Source organism: Nuphar pumila, chromosome 1 (genome assembly GCF_984573655.1).
Source record: "Nuphar pumila chromosome 1, dmNupPumi1.hap1.1, whole genome shotgun sequence".
In the NCBI taxonomy this organism is placed as follows: domain Eukaryota; kingdom Viridiplantae; phylum Streptophyta; class Magnoliopsida; order Nymphaeales; family Nymphaeaceae; genus Nuphar; species Nuphar pumila.
In genome coordinates, this window is record NC_143249.1 from 169,006,283 (window position 1) to 169,024,614 (window position 18,332).

General features: G+C 36.3%; 1 protein-coding gene across 1 annotated transcript; it reads right to left on the reverse strand.

The window, feature by feature from the left end:
• Positions 1–10,208: 10,208 nt before the first annotated feature.
• LOC149851240 (protein DETOXIFICATION 49-like) lies at positions 10,209–15,622 on the reverse strand. Its single transcript, XM_090008068.1, has 4 exons — positions 15,469–15,622; positions 14,622–14,653; positions 11,816–11,851; positions 10,209–11,681 (listed from the first exon to the last, which is right to left on the reverse strand). Exons 1-4 carry the CDS (start codon positions 15,620–15,622, stop codon positions 10,209–10,211), a joined length of 1,695 nt encoding a protein of 564 aa, XP_089864194.1.
• Positions 15,623–18,332: the final 2,710 nt, after the last annotated feature.

An 18,332-nucleotide genomic window follows, 5' to 3' on the forward strand; every position in this document is an offset into this window, starting at 1 on the left:
ATGCTATTTAACAAAATCACATCATGAAACTACATGCTATCTACAAGAGAGGAACCAAGCACCTACCTTTCTCGCTAATTCTTGGAAAAATAACACCAACACACACAACTCCCACACATAAACAAAAGCTTGTGTTCCCTATTAGCTACACACAAACTAGAAAAGTCATTCCTCCCAACCATGGCCTACACATGGGTTGAAATACCTTCACAATGCTGTACCAATTGTAGCAAGGCTCCATGGTGGTGCAGAACGATGGTGGAGCAGGTAGGATGTAACACCCTAAAATTTTAACCAAACAATACAAGGATTTTTTTAAACATCTACTTTAATATGAGGTTTCATCTACGACATTGCCTTTACCGAATTAAGCCTCAAGGAGTTAGCCTACACAAGCACCAATGTTTAATAGCTCCTTAGAACTGAATTTGAGAAAAAACATCCAATTGATAAAACCATTTATCAAATAATTTTGAAATCATGGCAAAAATCATTAGTTTAAAATCAGTTAAACATTCTGGATGAGTTACAGGCATTAAAATACACCATCATTCATAAACTTAAAGCATCTATCAAATAAATGAAAGTTATTATAATAAAGCCTTAAATTTAATAATCATTTATTCAAAAATAATGTTTTCAGGATTCAAATTGATGGTTCACATGAGTTGCGGGGGGTGCCATGTGAACCTATTCTTTTATTTTATTTAGATATCATAGATTTTATTTACTCTTAACTATTTATTTAATTTAACCATTGATATGAATTATTTAATTATGGAATGAATGGTTTAGAATAGTTTATGATTTGTTAACGCTGTTTTAAATACCTATAGCTCACCTAAAATGTTTAACCATTTTCAAAATAATGTTTCCATTGTGAATTTTAAATTATATGTGATTTCAATATAAAGGGTTTTATCATTTGGATGTCTTTTCTTGGATTCAGTTATAGAGAGCTATTAAACACTGGTGCTTGCACATGCTGACTCCTTAGAGCCCAATTTGGTTAAGGCAATGCCATAGATGAGACCTCATATTAAAAAAAAAACTCTGTATTTTTTGGTTAAAATTTTAGAGAATTACAAAGGATACCTCAAAAATACTTGGATTATGCTTTTGTCACTATTGTGTATACCTTATTAATAGACTTTTATCTAGTATTACAAACAACAAGTCTTCATTTCAAGTTTTGTTTCGGTTTGTTCTTGATTATAAGTTCTTTAAAGTTTTTGGTTGTGCATGTTATCCTTGTCTTCACCCATATAATCATCATAAATTAGAGTTTTAAAGTAAACATTGTGTCTTTCTCAGTTATAGCATTCAACACAAAGGATACTGTTGCCTTGATCCTACGACTGAGAAGATCATCATTAGTAGGAATGTGCAATTTGATGAACAATTGTTTTCTTACCAAAGGTTTGTTCCACCTAGTAAACCTCCAGGTCCCAGTCATGTTGTGAGTCTTCCTCTTACACCCCTGATCAACCCACTTGTTCCATCGGCCGATTCTCCTACCCTAGACCCCCAGCCTCTCCAGAACCAAGTTTAGATATGAGCTCAGTCCCATAACCCACAAACTTTGCACCACCTGTGTCACCTTCTCCTTCTCCCAGTCCACTGACCCCTATTACGAGTCCACCACCCCCTGCTCAACCTACCGTTCACAACCACTCTATGGTATCTAGGTCTCCACATCCTATATAAGTTTTGAAAAACAAACTTAAACACCATTCTCTTAAACTTTTCATCACTTGCGAAACCCACCAATAGAGTGTTGGCCCATGGTTGAGCCATTCTTGAGTACCTCTGTCAGACAAGAGCATCTTAAGTTTGCTATTAACTTCCTTCGTCTCCAGTGAAGATTTATAACCCACAAAGAGCCTAAGACTACCCCCAACAACCTTAGACCATCGCCTTGTGGAGGATTAAGGTAAAGACAGGGTCTTCTCTTGAAGATCGTTCCCAATACCCTTCCCTCGCTGATCACTAGGATCCATCGTTGATCATGACTATATATTTTTCTTCCTTCAACCCTCCACAACTCTAACCTTCATAACTCCAACATTCACATTTGAATTAAAAAACTTAGAATATTAGAGAAAATTTATAAATTAACATGTTAGGTAATATCAACTAACAAAAAAAGAAACAAGTTTTGCTTCAAATATATACAAATAATTTTATAGTTCATAAAATAAGAAAATGATGGCATCCCATATCCTAAAGTTTTATAGTTCAAAATAACACATCAATTGTAATCACTAATGAGAAGGGATGTAAGGTGGATGTGCAGGCACTCATCGAGAGTACTATGCTGCTTGAAGATCTTCCTAAGCTCACACCTAAAGACTGACACACAATCTATTGACCAACTAAACCAATTCATAGATCTTACATAGAGAACTAACCAGGTTAGCATCTGATTATTTTTACTAGTTCCAATCAAGTCCACTAAGTCCAATCTATTTGACTGGATTCAATCTCGTTCAATTGGTTCAATTTTGTCTATTGAGAGTGATCACAACTATTTTGGCCCAATCTAGTTTATCTAGATTTTATTTAGATTCATTCAGAATAAACCAAATATAATAATGTTTTATTTCATCTAATCAGGTATATTTTAGTTCGATGAAATCTAGCCTAGATTATCCAACACAACCAACTTAGTTTGATCCTTATTCGTCAAACTGATCCAAGCACATCTAATCTAGACCAATTTATTCTGGCAGTTACAAATTGAGTTATCAGATCTTGTTCAAGTAGGCTCGCTCCAAGTCTGAACCCAAACTGATCCGGTACGAGTATGCATGGCCTATATAAGTTCAATCCGTTCTTCTTGGTCCAAACCAATAAAAGCTTAACCTAGTCCAGTTAGTGACCTATAAAATCCAAATAGGATAATGGGACCATGAAGTCATCAGATCCACTATCCTTAATATAGTTGATTCACTTTACTTTACCAGATTAATCACACCAGTTCTTGGGTCCATCAACAATAGGGATGGGCTAGTTCAATTAGAGTAGCTTAGAGCAGATCATTATGAGTCTGACTTGATTTGGACCCACCTGATGCAATATTGCTCAACTGGGTCCAAATCTGAATATATTGGTTCGATCCAAATAGGATTCATTTGAACCCTACCGAGTCATCAGGTGAGGATCTTCTCACTAGATCCAATATCCTATATTCAATCTGATCTAGTTACTAAATCCAACCCAATAAGGGTTAGAGCAAATCAAATGGATCCTACTTGAGTTGCTCCAGATTGAATGCAAATGAATGATTCGTTTTGATCTAATATTCTAATCAAACAAGCCCAACATGATATCATATGGGCCCCACTTGCCTCTTTTTATTTTTTTTCGTTTCCTTTTCTCTCCGATTCATAGAAGTGCAAATTAATTCCAATCACCCCCTATGTCAGCCATATCTTCTTACCTGTTTTTTAGATTTTATTGATGCAAGTTATTTTCTTGCGCATGCAGGTTGACCTTATCCAAGCAACAATTGCATGTGATGCAATAAAACATGATCATATAACATCCCGACCAAATGCTCGATTTTATCAGAACCTTGTGAATAACATGGTCACAATGATGGGAAAGAAATCCAATTGAAGTTGATGCAACACATGATGCCGATAACACAAATTTTTGAATGAGGTTGTTGGATCCGAATATTGGATCCAAATATGGCCATTGGGTCTCACTTTAGATTCCAATGACCACCAAGGTAGTGGACCCTTAGTGTGTAGTTAGAGGCGGTGGTTATTGGAGAGTGTGGCATGCTTTTCCATAAAAATGGTGAATCCCCTTAGTTATGAGGATGAGAATAATACAGAGAACATGAGAGCTCTCTAGAGGGGATTGGAAGATACACCATAGAGGAGAAGGGGACTAGAATAGCTTAAAGATAAAGTATGTGGTGACATACAAATGGAGGTTTGATTCCTCTGTCTGGCGCATATGACCCACCTTTAATGCTCATACTCTAATCAAATTAGGAATACAACCAGTGTTCCAATAGTGGTATCTTTGTGTGTACTACAAATCCATTTCAACTATATTATACTGGGGCCAACAGTGGTATCAAAGCCACATTGTCGGAGAGTGTGGAACACCCAGATCACCAAATCCAGGTACATTTTTTGTTGTTTATTTTTTTAGCCTTTTTTGAGGCATTTTAGCAAACACCTTTTGTGCATAGACATCTCTACACATATTTGTGGTTGCCATGTGAACACATTCAACATACACATATGCAGATTATAGTCGTACAAAAATGAATTTTTTATGGCATGCTCATATATGTATGTATGATATGATATTTATGCAAGCATGATATACACAAAGCATAATATGAAAGCATTGTGTAATGAAATCTAAACACGAAATTAATTTCTTTAAAGCGTGTCATATGTGTGTTTAATATAAAATACGAGCAAGCATGTAAAATGAAATCACCTTGTATACCTGATAGCATGTATCATTATGGCACATCTGATACATTTTCTTAAAGAAGCATAGATACACATACACACAAACACATGCTTGAGTGCACAATTTTATAAATTTTTTTATTGTTCATGGATGCATACATGAATCACATGTATATGAATCATGAAAAATCAGAACATGCAATCTTTTAAAAAATAACAAAATTGATAAACACAAAGAGGATTTATGGTATTTGTAGATGCATGAATAAAAAAAAATGGATTTTAGGGTTAGTGCATTTTTTTTAGCTGCATGTTAATTTATATTTTTTTTCTAGAATTGCGAGTGATTAGCGATTTTGTTTTGGTTCCCTAAATTGTTGGTAACCAAATCAAAACCCTAACTGAGAGGCCCAACCAACCTCTCATTTTTTGTTTCCCCTTTCGGCGGCTCTCAGAGAGAGAATACCAAAAAAAAATCAGATAGAAAGATGAAAAAAAACATAAATCACAGTGAGGGGCTTATCTAAAATAGAGACAATGTGAGATTTTTTTTTTCCTCTTGAGTAATCACAATTTCATCAACAATCTATTTTTCTATCTGGGTGGCCATCATTTCATCGCCGGTGACCTTCCTCCTGTTTCATCAACCACTTTCTTCTTACTTCTATTTTGCCCCTTCGATCTAGGCAGACTTGAATGTCCCCTGCATTGCCATCGATGTCGACCTCTTCCTCTGGTGTTTTCATGATTTCACATGATTTTCAGTTATTTAATACTATATATTACAATTTTTTCAAAAAGTGAGAGTAAGTTTATATACCTTTACAGGCAAGTGAGAGAATGTCAGTGATGTACCCATAAAGTTAGTAATTAATTATGACTTATTGTGAATTTAATTATTGTTAGAGTTGGATATCTACCCTGAATACAATGAATCCGAATATAGATCTATGATTGAACTTGAATGCATACTGACCATAACTTGGTGTTTACTTTAAATTGCACACATGTTGATGTATGTATAATACGATCTTTATATAAAGTTCTTGATAGGTATGATAATACATATAGTATTGTTACAAGACATACTTATCATGATATATAAATGTTTAATGATACATGTGTTGCACAAGGTTGATTAATTTTTCATTGTGCATGTCTTTTGCCATTAAAAATTTGTGAAGTGACACAATTTTTTGACTAAGATAGTCATAAGAGCATGATAATTGATAAATATGATCAATGAGACATACTCTCACTGATATATATATATATATATATATATATATATATATATATATATATATATATATATATATATATATAATTCCATGTCAAATAGCTCTTGAAATTGTCTTATTCGTGAACATGGAGTGTATTGAATCCAAAATAAAGAATAGGATCCAGGTTCATTTCAACAACTTAATGAAATATTGAAAATAAACATGTTGATTGATTTAAGAACTATATCAAGTTATGACATGGAAGATGCATTGACTTTTTGTTTAAGACCAAACATGATTATCTTAATTTTATCTTTTGTAGATCTTGATCATCCCATTAAGATCAAATTTTTGAAATGGTCCACATAGTATAAGTCCAAATTAAATTAAACATCAAGGCTTTAAAATTAAGATGAAAAGTGAATGACATGATTACATTCTAAGATGATCTTTTGAATCATATCAACTATCATAAAAGTAGAAGTATCATTCTTTCCACTTAGAATGCTTTTAAAACGAGCTAATTGCTTAATAACATGATTGCATGGTTTTTGCATATTTTGAATATTGTATAGCTTGTAATAGTGTGTTTGAACAAAAATTGAATTTGGATATATAGATCCGAAGTGAAATGATGATGTAGTGAATCACTTTGTGAAATTCGAGCATCACTCTGAATATGCATGTCTAGAAAGAAATATATCAAGTTTCTCATGATACACATAAAAAGTGAGTATAATTATGATTGAATGCTCCTTGAACGAATAATTTGGATGAATGCATGATTGAATATTTTTTGACATGCTTTGAATGCTTAATGCATAACTTTTGTTTATGATTTTGGATAACAAAATGTAATGATTGGATTTGGATACATTGATCCAAAGCTGATATGATCACGTAGTGACCAGGTTATGATTCACTTCAGAAGTAAAAGTAAATAACTCTGATTGCATTTTTAATAAAGAACATGCTTATGCTTTTCATAATGCACATGAAAAGTGAGAGCATTTGCCATATTTTAAGAATTGATTAAATAAGTTTGGTTTGATATATTTGAAGCTTATTGATGTAAATTTTATGCAATGTGATTGAACTTTTTATTTGAATTCAGATAAGGGTCCACTAATACTGATTTTAAGCATGAATATGCTTGAAAATTACTATCAATATAGATGTTGACATGAATAACTTGCATCAATGGACTGATGAACAATACGACAAAGAACCTACTGTTGGCAAGTAATATGAACAATTGGTATTGAACTAACTATCGGATAGCCAACCCTTGGGTGGTTATAAAAGGACCATGCATTCCTTCTAAGATAGAGATGTTTGGAGGGTTGGTGGCCATGATGTCCTTACCAAATACTCATGTGATTAATGGAGGTTGGCCACCTCTACTAACCATGTAAAGATAATCATGGTTAGTAGAGGTTGACCACCTCTACTAACCATCTGATGGCACAAGATGGAGGGAAAATGTGACATTCCAATGTGTAGAAAAAGTGGGAGCTGAATTGTAATTTGCACATGTATGTAGATATTTATCATAATTGTTTGTATGAATGCATAAATAAATTTTTTAATACTTTAAGTTTTATGCATGAAATGCAACATGGTCATTTTATAATCATATTTATGACTATATTGGATTTGGATATATTGAAACAATATGATACTGTTTAACCTGATAAGAATTTAAGCATGTTGCATGTGAAATTGACTCACATAGATAATGAGAGTATAGTCTACGATGAATTCTTGAAAAGTGAAAGCATTAATCATATTTAACAAATCAATTTTTATGAATCCATGTGATGTTAAATTTTTATGAATTCATAGGACGATACAAATCCATAGTACTCCACTAGTGTGCATGAGAATTTTGTGTAAGATTATTATGACATGCTCATGAAAGAGTAATATGAACCCCATGACAATCTAAGAAAGTGAGACCCTCAATATGATATAAGTGAAAAATAATTTACCAAAATGATACATATCTATTTTCTTGAGAGCATAAACTACATAGTTAAGAATGCAATGAAAGTAAACGAAAATAAATTTTGTACATGTTTTTACACATTAAGGGTTATGATTGAAATTTTTGACATGATGTGAAACCTATATAGTTATGTAAAATGAGTGCATGAAAGGATCATAATGACAAATCAACTTAATCTGTGAATACCCTCATGATAGAGCATGAAAGAAAAATTTAACTAGTGTATGTAAAACCTCATGATGTCATGGCTAAACCCATACTATATACGGGAATAAATCTTGATTCATCTGATGATGAAAAAACATGTCTATGTGTCTATGTGAGAAAATAACTCTTAGCATGTGAGAAAAAACATTATACTTAAATGTTGATGTAACCCTTGAAATTGTTTAAGGTCACTTGGTGCATGTTTTTGCTATATACATGCACCAATTGTGATATAATATATTTGTTCACTCTTATGGTCAAGTGGAAGCTGTTTAATCTAGATATTGGATCCAAATATGGCAAATGAATCTCACTTTGGATTCCAATGACTACCAAGGTAGTGAACCCTATGAGAAAAATACAAAGAAAAGGAGAGAGCTCGCTAGAGAGAATTAGAAGATATGCTACAGAGAAGAAGGGTCTATAATAACTTAAAGATAGCACATGTGGTGACACACAGATGGAGGTTTGATTCCGACGCACATGCCCCACCTTCAATGCTCACACCCTAATCAAATTAGGAACACAATCAGCATTCCAATAGTGGTATCTCTGTGTTCATTACGAATCCGCTACAACTATATTGTACTGGGGCTAACCGAGGTACCACTGCTAAACGGGGAGAGGGATTTGCTTGAACTCAATTCCATTCCTCTTTAGGTTCATCACCTCTGATTTGGTAGGATTGAGCATGTAGGAGGAAGATCCTGCATTCATTTAGGCCCGAACACTGGATAGCTTCTCATTTTCACAATCTTCTCTTAGAGCTCAATTTCTTGTATTATTATATAAGCAACCATAGAAGATTGGAATTAACTTCACCATAACTTGGAGATAATGCCCCGTAACCTCAGCCATAACCTTGCAAACAAGGTTATACAACATACATGCAGCCACTAAATAACATCAAAACCATTTTCATCATCACAAAAAGCAACATACATGCAAGTTATGTAAAATGAGTACATGAAAGGATCATAATGACAAATCAACTTAATTTGTGAATACCCTCATGATAGAGCATGAAAGAAAAATTTAACTAGTGTATGTAAAACCTCATGATGTCATGGCTAAACCCATACTATATACGGGAATAAATCTTGATTCATCTGATGATGAAAAAACATGTCTATGTGTCTATGTGAGAAAATAACTCTTAGCATGTGAGAAAAACATTATACTTAAATGTTGATGTAACCCTTGAAATTGTTTAAGGTCACTTGGTGCATGTTTTTGCTATATACATGCACCAATTGTGATATAATATATTTGTTCACTCTTATGGTCAAGTGGAAGCTGTTTAATCTAGATATTGGATCCAAATATGGCAAATGAATCTCACTTTGGATTCCAATGCCTACCAAGTTAGTGTACCCTATGAGAAAAATACAAAGAAAAGGAGAGAGCTCGCTAGAGAGAATTAGAAGATATGCTACAGAGAAGAAGGGTCTATAATAACTTAAAGATAGCACATGTGGTGACACACAGATGGAGGTTTGATTCCGACGCACATGCCCCACCTTCAATGCTCACACCCTAATCAAATTAGGAACACAATCAGCATTCCAATAGTGGTATCTCTGTGTTCATTACGAATCCGCTACAACTATATTGTACTGGGGCTAACCGAGGTACCACTGCTAAACGGGGAGAGGGATTTGCTTGAACTCAATTCCATTCCTCTTTAGGTTCATCACCTCTGATTTGGTAGGATTGAGCATGTAGGAGGAAGATCCTGCATTCATTTAGGCCCGAACACTGGATAGCTTCTCATTTTCACAATCTTCTCTTAGAGCTCAATTTCTTGTATTATTATATAAGCAACCATAGAAGATTGGAATTAACTTCACCATAACTTGGAGATAATGCCCCGTAACCTCAGCCATAACCTTGCAAACAAGGTTATACAACATACATGCAGCCACTAAATAACATCAAAACCATTTTCTTCATCACAAAAAGCAACATACATGCAACACTTTACCATCATTATAGGATCATCTCTCTCTCTCTCTCTCTCTCTCTCGGTCAATTTCACAAAGACCGGCATTATACAGATTCAGGGGACATAAGATGTTTCTTTTGGTTTGCTACTGAAGGGCTATTATTCTATAAAACCATTAATCTCACGCGACGCCGCCGAAATACATATAGTTTTGCACGTCATGGTTTCAACACAACGGTTTGCTTTACTTTAATTTAAAAAAAAGAAAGAAGAGAAAACAAGAAAATGATTTCAAGTAATACACACGGCTGGCTAACCAGAACAAATAAGAGAAAAGTTATCACTGAAACTCGTCATGTTTTAGCAAATCCTCCTTTAGATCATTAACACTCCGCAGTCCTCCCTTCAAAATCTTCTCTAATCAGCTTGTTGTGGTCATCATCATGATCAACCAGTCCTCCGTGATACTTATCATCATCAAACTCATCACCATCAATGACAGTGTCCTCATCTGTGCTTGCTGTTAGTGTGGTAGCTCTATCAGCTTGAAGAGACCAGTCTGTTCTAGCTAGCACTAATGAAACGAGGACCAGACAGAAAGTCTCTGCTGTTAAGAGTCCCAGCCATAAACCAGGGAACCCCAGCTTGAAAGGAAATGCTAACCATATAGCAACAGGCATTCCCAAGAGGTAAAAAGATGCAAAATTTATGCTGGCTCCTAGAAGAGGCCTGGCACACCCTCTCAGCACCCCACAACCTGCTGTTTGTGGACAATTGAATAGTTCACAGAGACCAATGATGGGCAGTACGCTGCAAGTCAGTGCCAGAATTTCACTGTCTGCAGTGAACATTTTGCCCCAGGTGGACCTCACACTAGCAGAAAACGCCAAAGAGAAGAAACCCATCATGGCAGAAGTAAAAACAGCTACTGTCATCGCCTTGCTTGCTCTTGCAGGAAAAGCTGCACCCAACTCATTCCCTACCCTAGTGGAGACCCCAAAGCTGAATGAAGATGGAAGGATATAAAGAAGGGATGTAGTTTGAATGAGAATACCCATTGCAGCCACCTTTGGTTTTGGGTCCTTGAGTAATCCACATAGAATTGTCATAAGTTCATACCACCACCACTCCAAGCAGACAGAGAAGCAGCTAGGGATGGACAGTTTGAGCAGGGGCTTCCAGCCTCTAAGGCAATCTGAAGAAAAACCCTTGAATGTCTTCTTGTGTGTTCCTGATAGGCACAAGTACAGAAGCAGGAAGATGATGAGGTTGTAGTTTGTCCACACAGTTGCTAGTGCCACACCCTTGATACCCCAATTTAAGAGATTAACTAGGAAAAGGTTGATGGGTATGTGAAAAGCAAGGGCTAATGCAGCACAGGTAGCAAGAGGCAGAGTTATGCTCTGGGACCTCAGATAGATTCTTAGGGGATGGAAGAATGCCTGAGCAAAGAGGTCAGGCAATAAGAGGACCAAGTATTTTGATGCCATGGATGTAATTTTTGAATCTTGGCCCATCCAAAGGAGGAGTGTCTCCATCTTCAGCCATAGTAATGTAATAGGTAAACAAGCAGAAAGAAGGACCAACACTGTTCTTTGCAGGGTGAGGCCTAGAAGGCTCCACCTTTTAGCACCAAATGCTTGACCACAAATGGGCTCCATTCCCATTGAGAGGCCTGTTATGATGGAGTACCCTGTGATGTTTGCAAAACCAATAGCAAGAGAACCAGCAGCAAGCTCTAAATCTCCCAAGTGCCCAAGAAATAGTGTAGAGATCATGGCTCTCAAATACAGAATAAATGCTGCCAATGCTGTTGGTCCTGCAATCTTACTGATAGACTTCAACTCCTCCACAGCCTGCTTTATAATATTTCATATGAAACATGAATCCAAAGAAAAATGAAAAGCTAGAAGTATCCTGTTTGGAAGGAAAATGAATGAGAAACAGAAGGAACAAAACAGAGGAGTTGGATGGAAGAGCATGGATTCACCTCATTCCATGTGGGAACTCTTTGTTGCTCTTGTTGGTCAACCTTGGAAGCTTGTGGTGTTCCTTCTTCATTCTGTAATATATAAATAGAGACGTATAAATCTCTGCTCTTCTTTCTTTCCTCTGCTTTCATAGGTCTTGGCTTCCTCTTCTTCCTGCAAAGACGGCTCTCTTCTCTGCTACAACACAGAGCATCTTGAAATTTCATCACTTCCCAACGCGCTTTATCAACTGATCCAATAAACCAATAGCAGTTATCTTACTGATATAACCAAGGTAATTTAGAGATTGCGTAGAAAATAATGAACTGTTATTTCCAATGATATCAGCTCAAGAAACGTCTCTATCCAAAGAGATTGAATTGTCATTAAGATGGATAATGATGAAGAATCATTCCGAAGAGACAAGATATCTGTTTCTCGGTTTATAAGGAGTAAGAAATGCATTTTATCGACTTTAGGTACAGACTATTAGATATTAATAAAAAAGATGCTTCTCTTTGATTATCAGTTTTAGAGATTAAGAAGTTTAATTATGTGGTATTAATGGTAATTCCATGTGCACTGTCATTCTTGCTCCTCCATTTTTAGAGAAAAAAAAATCAAATTGGGTAATTCACTCACATCTAGTGTTTTTTTTTTCAAATTTTTTGCCTAGGCCAAGGGGAAAAAGCTTGGTCGCTGGCTGTACATTATCATGCCTTGGTTCGTAAAACCCTTGAGGTCTCCTGCACACTAGATACTCTACCCTGCTTCGACCTTGAGCAAGGGATGTCTCCTGCAGGTTTCAAACCATGGTTGCATGTCAAGTCAATATTGCCCCTAGCAAAGAAGGAAAAGCCCTTGTATGCACTTTACATATTAGAAACATTTTTTTTTTTAAAAGATAGAATGAAAATAAAAAAAATGCGAATTAAGGTTAGTGTATTTTTTGGCAAGAATTAAAAGATTTTGTGTGGGGGGGCCGGGAATCTCGGATCATGCATGCTTGCTGGCTGATTGCACTACCCGTGCAAACTTCTTCTATTGGAGCCTCCTACTCCCGGTTTTTGGATGATTTTAAAGGCATGCATAACCACACCTAACGTGCCTCTTCAACCAATAAAAAGGAAGGCAGCAAGTGTCCGAAATCCAAAAATGTGCATAAAACTATGGAACAAGGAAAATGGTTTGTGTTACCCATATTCATTTCTAAAGAAATGCTTCCTCATCTCTTTTAGCTTAATGTTGGCAGCCACACTAATCCAAGAAATGCTAATCAATGTTTTTTCTTGAAGGTTTGATGTGATTTAAAACCAGCTTGCTAATTAAGGCAGCTTTAGTTAAGATCAACTCCACCATTATGATTCCACAAATCCTTAAGAATTCTTCGGCTAATTGCCTTAAAAACTGTCACATGGACACACTTGAAAGGACACTCGACACTTTCTGCATAAGTTCATTATATGTAAGGACACGACAGGATAATAAATTGGACTATCCGTGTGACATAGCTTATAAAAAAAATAGCCCCGTTGGATCAATCCGCAGATGAGCTGCGACCAAGTTTAGGAACTTGACCATCAGTTTCATGCGGGATCCAATGTTGTCCCTGAATCGTTTGGCCACCTATTCAGCTGTATCTGCCGATACCAAATACTCAACTGAATCGTTTTGTATCGGCCCAAAAATAATAAAAAATTATTACATGTCAATGATAACGTGATATGTGTTAAAATCATTAAAAATAATTTTAAAATAATATTAAAAAATATTAAAAAATATTTTTGATATTTTTATATTTATTACAAAATAGCTGATTCAGGCTTGCAGCGTATCAAATTTCTGCTGATACGATGTGTATCGGCTGATGGAGATTGATACTAACAACATTGGCGGGATCCACCTTATACGAAGAAGCGCCTTCTTAGTTTGGTAAAGATACCAAGATGGTATAAAATGGGTAGTTTTTCTGTTGTAAATGTCACTGTTATCAATTGAAACATCTCTTCTGCCCTACTTGTTATGTTTAACTATGTTGTTGCATGTTCTTTTTTAATGAGACACACAAAAAAGATTAGTCTCTCATTTACCAAAAATGTTCACACCCATGGTTTCTTTGTTAGAAATTTCATATTGGCATACATATGTAATTGATTACACATTATAAACTTCACATGATAGCTTATAGAGTATGGTTATAATAATATGTAGATACCTTATGTATCTTAATATGTCAATTTTTTATTTTATGATGAGCTAAATTAAAAATAACACTACAAAGTAGTTACAATTATGGTCCTCAAAACTATATATAGTGGTTGTTCTTTTGCCTTTCAATAAAAAAAGAAAACTGTGCCTTTCATTAAGTTTAAAGAAGAAGAAAAGACCATCTATAAAGGTTTTGAAAAATTTAACTCATCAAAATCTACCAGTGCTATAATGGATTCAGGTACATTTATGCTTTATGTTTTATTTGTTTATTTATGATCTTTTCAATGATTTTAGCATAAACAAATTTAAGAATTGAAAAATATGATTTTCTTAATCCGAAATATGACATTCTTTACACTCTATGCTGCCTTTTCAACCGCAAAGAATGGGCAGCGCTTGGTTTTACCCAAATGGCTATGCTTCATGTTGGTTGCTTTCTATGCAAAACCCACAAGAATATGGTCTGCCATTTACCAAAGCACATAGTTTCCTAACACTTCATATGACCCTTAAAACAAACACGCCAGACAGCACTTTTGGAGTCTTTTTCTTTTTATGTTCGGTTCCCTTTTCTGTCTAGTCAAAATGATCACAAGATCAGTATCCATTTGGCATCATGTCATATGCAAACAAGTTGATGCAAGGCCCTAGATTTCTACTGTTTTATAAAATTTCAAGGAAGTAAATGGTTCTGATTCAGGTCGGATGTAGTTAAGACCATATTTAACTAATGAAATGATGATTCTGATGGAAAAAATCTCATGTTGACTCCAATTTTTACACCTAATTGGATTCAGATATCAATTAAATCGGGGTTTTCATTGGATTCGTGTAACAAAACTTCAAAACTAGATCTGAATCCTCTTATAATAAATATGTTCTTAATTGGCTCATTGAATCTGAATCCATTTGGCATCATGTCATATGCAAACAAGTTGATGCAAGGCCCTAGATTTCTACTGTTTTATAAAATTTCAAGGAAGTAAATGGTTCTGATTCAGGTCGGATGTAGTTAAGACCATATTTAACTAATGAAATGATGATTCTGATGGAAAAAATCTCATGTTGACTCCAATTTTTACACCTAATTGGATTCAGATATCAATTAAATCGGGGTTTTCATTGGATTCGTGTAACAAAACTTCAAAACTAGATCTGAATCCTCTTATAATAAATATGTTCTTAATTGGCTCATTGAATCTGATTAAACAGAGATCCATTCAGCTCAGATATCAAATAAAATCAGATTCATTGACATCCTTAATTAGAAGCACATTAACAGCTACACCGAAACTTAGTTCTAGCTAGGGTTGCAAACAGGTCGGATTCAGGAAGTCAAATTTGCAAGATTTGACTGTCCCGGATCCGAACCGATCTGACTTCTCAATGTATTTTTATGATCCCAGATCCGATCCATTTGCAACCCTAATTTTAGACCTTCAATCGTGTAGAGGGTGCACACCAGAAGTGTGCCGCTGCTCCTGACTGCTCTCCATCTCTGGGTACAGCCTATCAGCTGTGGGGCCCAACAATGAGAGGAGGGGCAGCCAGGTGCAGCGGCACAGTTCTGGTGTGTAATGTGATTGCACCTGATCCTTACACGCATTGTGCTCCATTCTTATATATTATATAGTTACATTGAAAACTATTTAAAAATGAATGCGTTCCCGTGTCTGCAGCCGTACCTATGTGACAGCTTTTCAACGCTTTGTATTAAGGAAAATTTTGAGGTGAAAAGAAAATTTTTGGTGGAGGATGAGGACCACTTCTCAACCCTTGTTTCTGGGGTGATCCAGGTCGGACCCAGACTAGGCTTGCAGGTCTATCCAGCCTTTGGAGTAGACACTTTCAGACCTTAGCCTGGCCTACGCCTGCCATACTAAGCAGCCAGATGGTCAGGGTTGGAGCTCATGTCGGGTTGTCCCCCATGTCCGTTTGCATAAGGTTGCAAGGTTTCCAGTAAACTTCGCCAATTGGCCACAGTAAATCTTAGGGTCTAAGCCCACTGCAGTAGAAGCCATCTTTGTCGTTCTATGAGCAAATCAGGACAACCATAGGAAAAAGTTCTTACTGTGAAAAAAAAGTGGATATTAAAAGGGTGGACAGAGTCGATGTGACCCGACCTGAGACTGATAAGGATATGGGTTTTAAGTAGGGGTGGCAATTTCTGACACGACCCGCCAACCCGTTTACCCGACCCGACCCGTTTATTAAACGGGTTAACCGTGTCGTGTTGGGTTACCCGTTTAATAAATGGGTCGGGTTTGTGTTGAGGTACGCTGACCCGCCAACCCGCGACACGACCCGCCAACCCGACCCGATTGCCACCCCTAGTTTTAAGGGTGCAAACGGGTTGGATTATGCTAGAACCGAGTTTGAAACTGAATTTTGATGATCAAGAGAGAGTTTGGATTAGAATGGTTGGAACTTGGAAGCAAAAAATTTAGGTGTAAAAAGTCCAACGGCATGTTTGTTTTAAGCAATTTTCATGGAAAATTGTTCAGTCGGCATAAATTTTTCCTTTTTTTTTAAAGGCAAGCTGGGGTTAAGCAGACCCCTACCAGTTATACAACTATACCATTGAGTTTTGAACCTGCAAGGTGACATGCACTAGCTGCTCCTACCAGACAAGCTGAGGCCCTTTTAGTATCCAAACATCAGGGTGAAAAACTGCTGTGCTTAAATAAGTAGGGTTCAGTTTTTTTCCACCATCTCTCTTTTCATGTGCAAATCCTTCTATATATATCTCTCCATATGAAAGAAATTTTATGAAAAAGCTGAGGAAGGATTTTCAGAAATCTGTGCCCTTTCTCATGTAAAGCCTTTCCCTTTTTATGAAGTCATGAAACAAACGGGCCTTAAATGGATTTGGGGTTCAACGGTGGGCAGTTTCTGTTTCAATCCTTGTTTTTGCTTATCTTAGTGTGCATATTGTCAGGATGTATTAATGGCCTGATCTTCTGCTCATTGTTGTTCACCATTTTAGGTTGTGTATGAATATTCTCGAGATAGACCAATACTCTTCTCAAGTTTTGAACCAGGTGTTGTTCTGTTAATGAGTAAATTACATAGTGCTTACCCTGTGAGTAATCCTCCATGCTATTAAGTCTACTTTTTTTGGAATGGAGAAGATGGTACAAATCTATTTTTACTTTTATTCATAGTGGTTGGAATGAATTCCATTTGAAACCGACGGTTGAATCTCATGTTAAACCACCTTAAACAACCACGAGTGGTGGTTTAACATGAGATTCTCTGTGACTGCGAGGGTCGGTCGCTAAGTCGCTGACCCTACCCTGCGAGGCTTCGCAGCCTGAGTCCTGACCCCAACCAGGCTGTTCTACCTCTGCTGACCCCACCCACCCCCTTTGCGACTCTGCTCTTGGTGACCTGAATGGTTTGACCCCACCCACCTCTGCCCCTGACCCCGCCCACCCAGGTACGAGCACCCCTCTTTCGCTCTCTGCGAGACTCTGCCCCTAACGGCCTGACCCCACCCACCTTGTTCCGTCTTTGCCGCTGACCCCACCCACCCTATTTCGCCCTACTCGAGGATCTTCTCTTGATCCCACCCACCCTGTTCCGCCCTCTACGAGACTCTGCCCCTGATGGCCTGAACACACCCATCTTGTTTCACCCTCCTCTCTCTCTTTGTCTGAAAATGACATCTACTTCTCGTCAATACATGCATTCATTCCGTTAGATCTTCTAGGTAGGATTCTAAGATTCCTAGTGGAGTCATCATCTCGCTTCTTCTTTTTATTCTTTTTACATTTTTTATAGAGTTTTTGAGTTCTTTTTTTATGAACATCTGTTTTTTTAATTCATTCCTGTGAATTCAGTCGTGTCATGGTGTAATCGTTGGTTGAGAATAAGATGTATTAACTTATTGAAGAACTTAGAACCTTTTGCTTCGAAACCAGTCAAGCATACAATTAAGATTTGTTGACTTTCTATTTATTTAGTTTTGATAGATAAAGCATGTAAAATAATTTAATTTTCTAAAGAAGACTGAAAAATTGAAAATCATTTACAGAGAAGCCCAGACTAAGGATGAATTCTAGTTGTCTTTTCTAAAAGTTATAGAGAAACCAGAGAGTTAGTCCCTTGCATATTGATTATGTAAGAATTAGGGTTTTAATTTTTCATTTGTTTAAATAACATGAATTTGGATTATGCATTTAGGGTTTCATGCATTTCTTTTTTTAAATTCTTGACTTTGGTTAGAACTTAGAACAATTGAATTTTAGGTTTTTTTGTTTTAATTAACATATATGAGAATTTTAGTTTTATTTCAATTAGCAAGTATTTGTTTTTTTAATTAGC

Bases quoted from the DNA above. Each gene is read 5' to 3' on its own strand.
- LOC149851240 (XM_090008068.1), bottom strand. From the start codon at position 15,622: ATGGAGCACAATGCGTGTAAGGATCAGGTGCAATCACATTACACACCA. The intron at 14,654-15,468 runs GTGTGCACCCTC...GTAGAAATCTAG, and splicing joins GGAGCAGCGGCACACTTCTG to GGCCTTGCATCAACTTGTTT. The intron at 11,852-14,621 runs ATGCCAAATGGA...TCCAAGGTTGAC, and splicing joins ACTTGTTTGCATATGACATG to CAACAAGAGCAACAAAGAGT.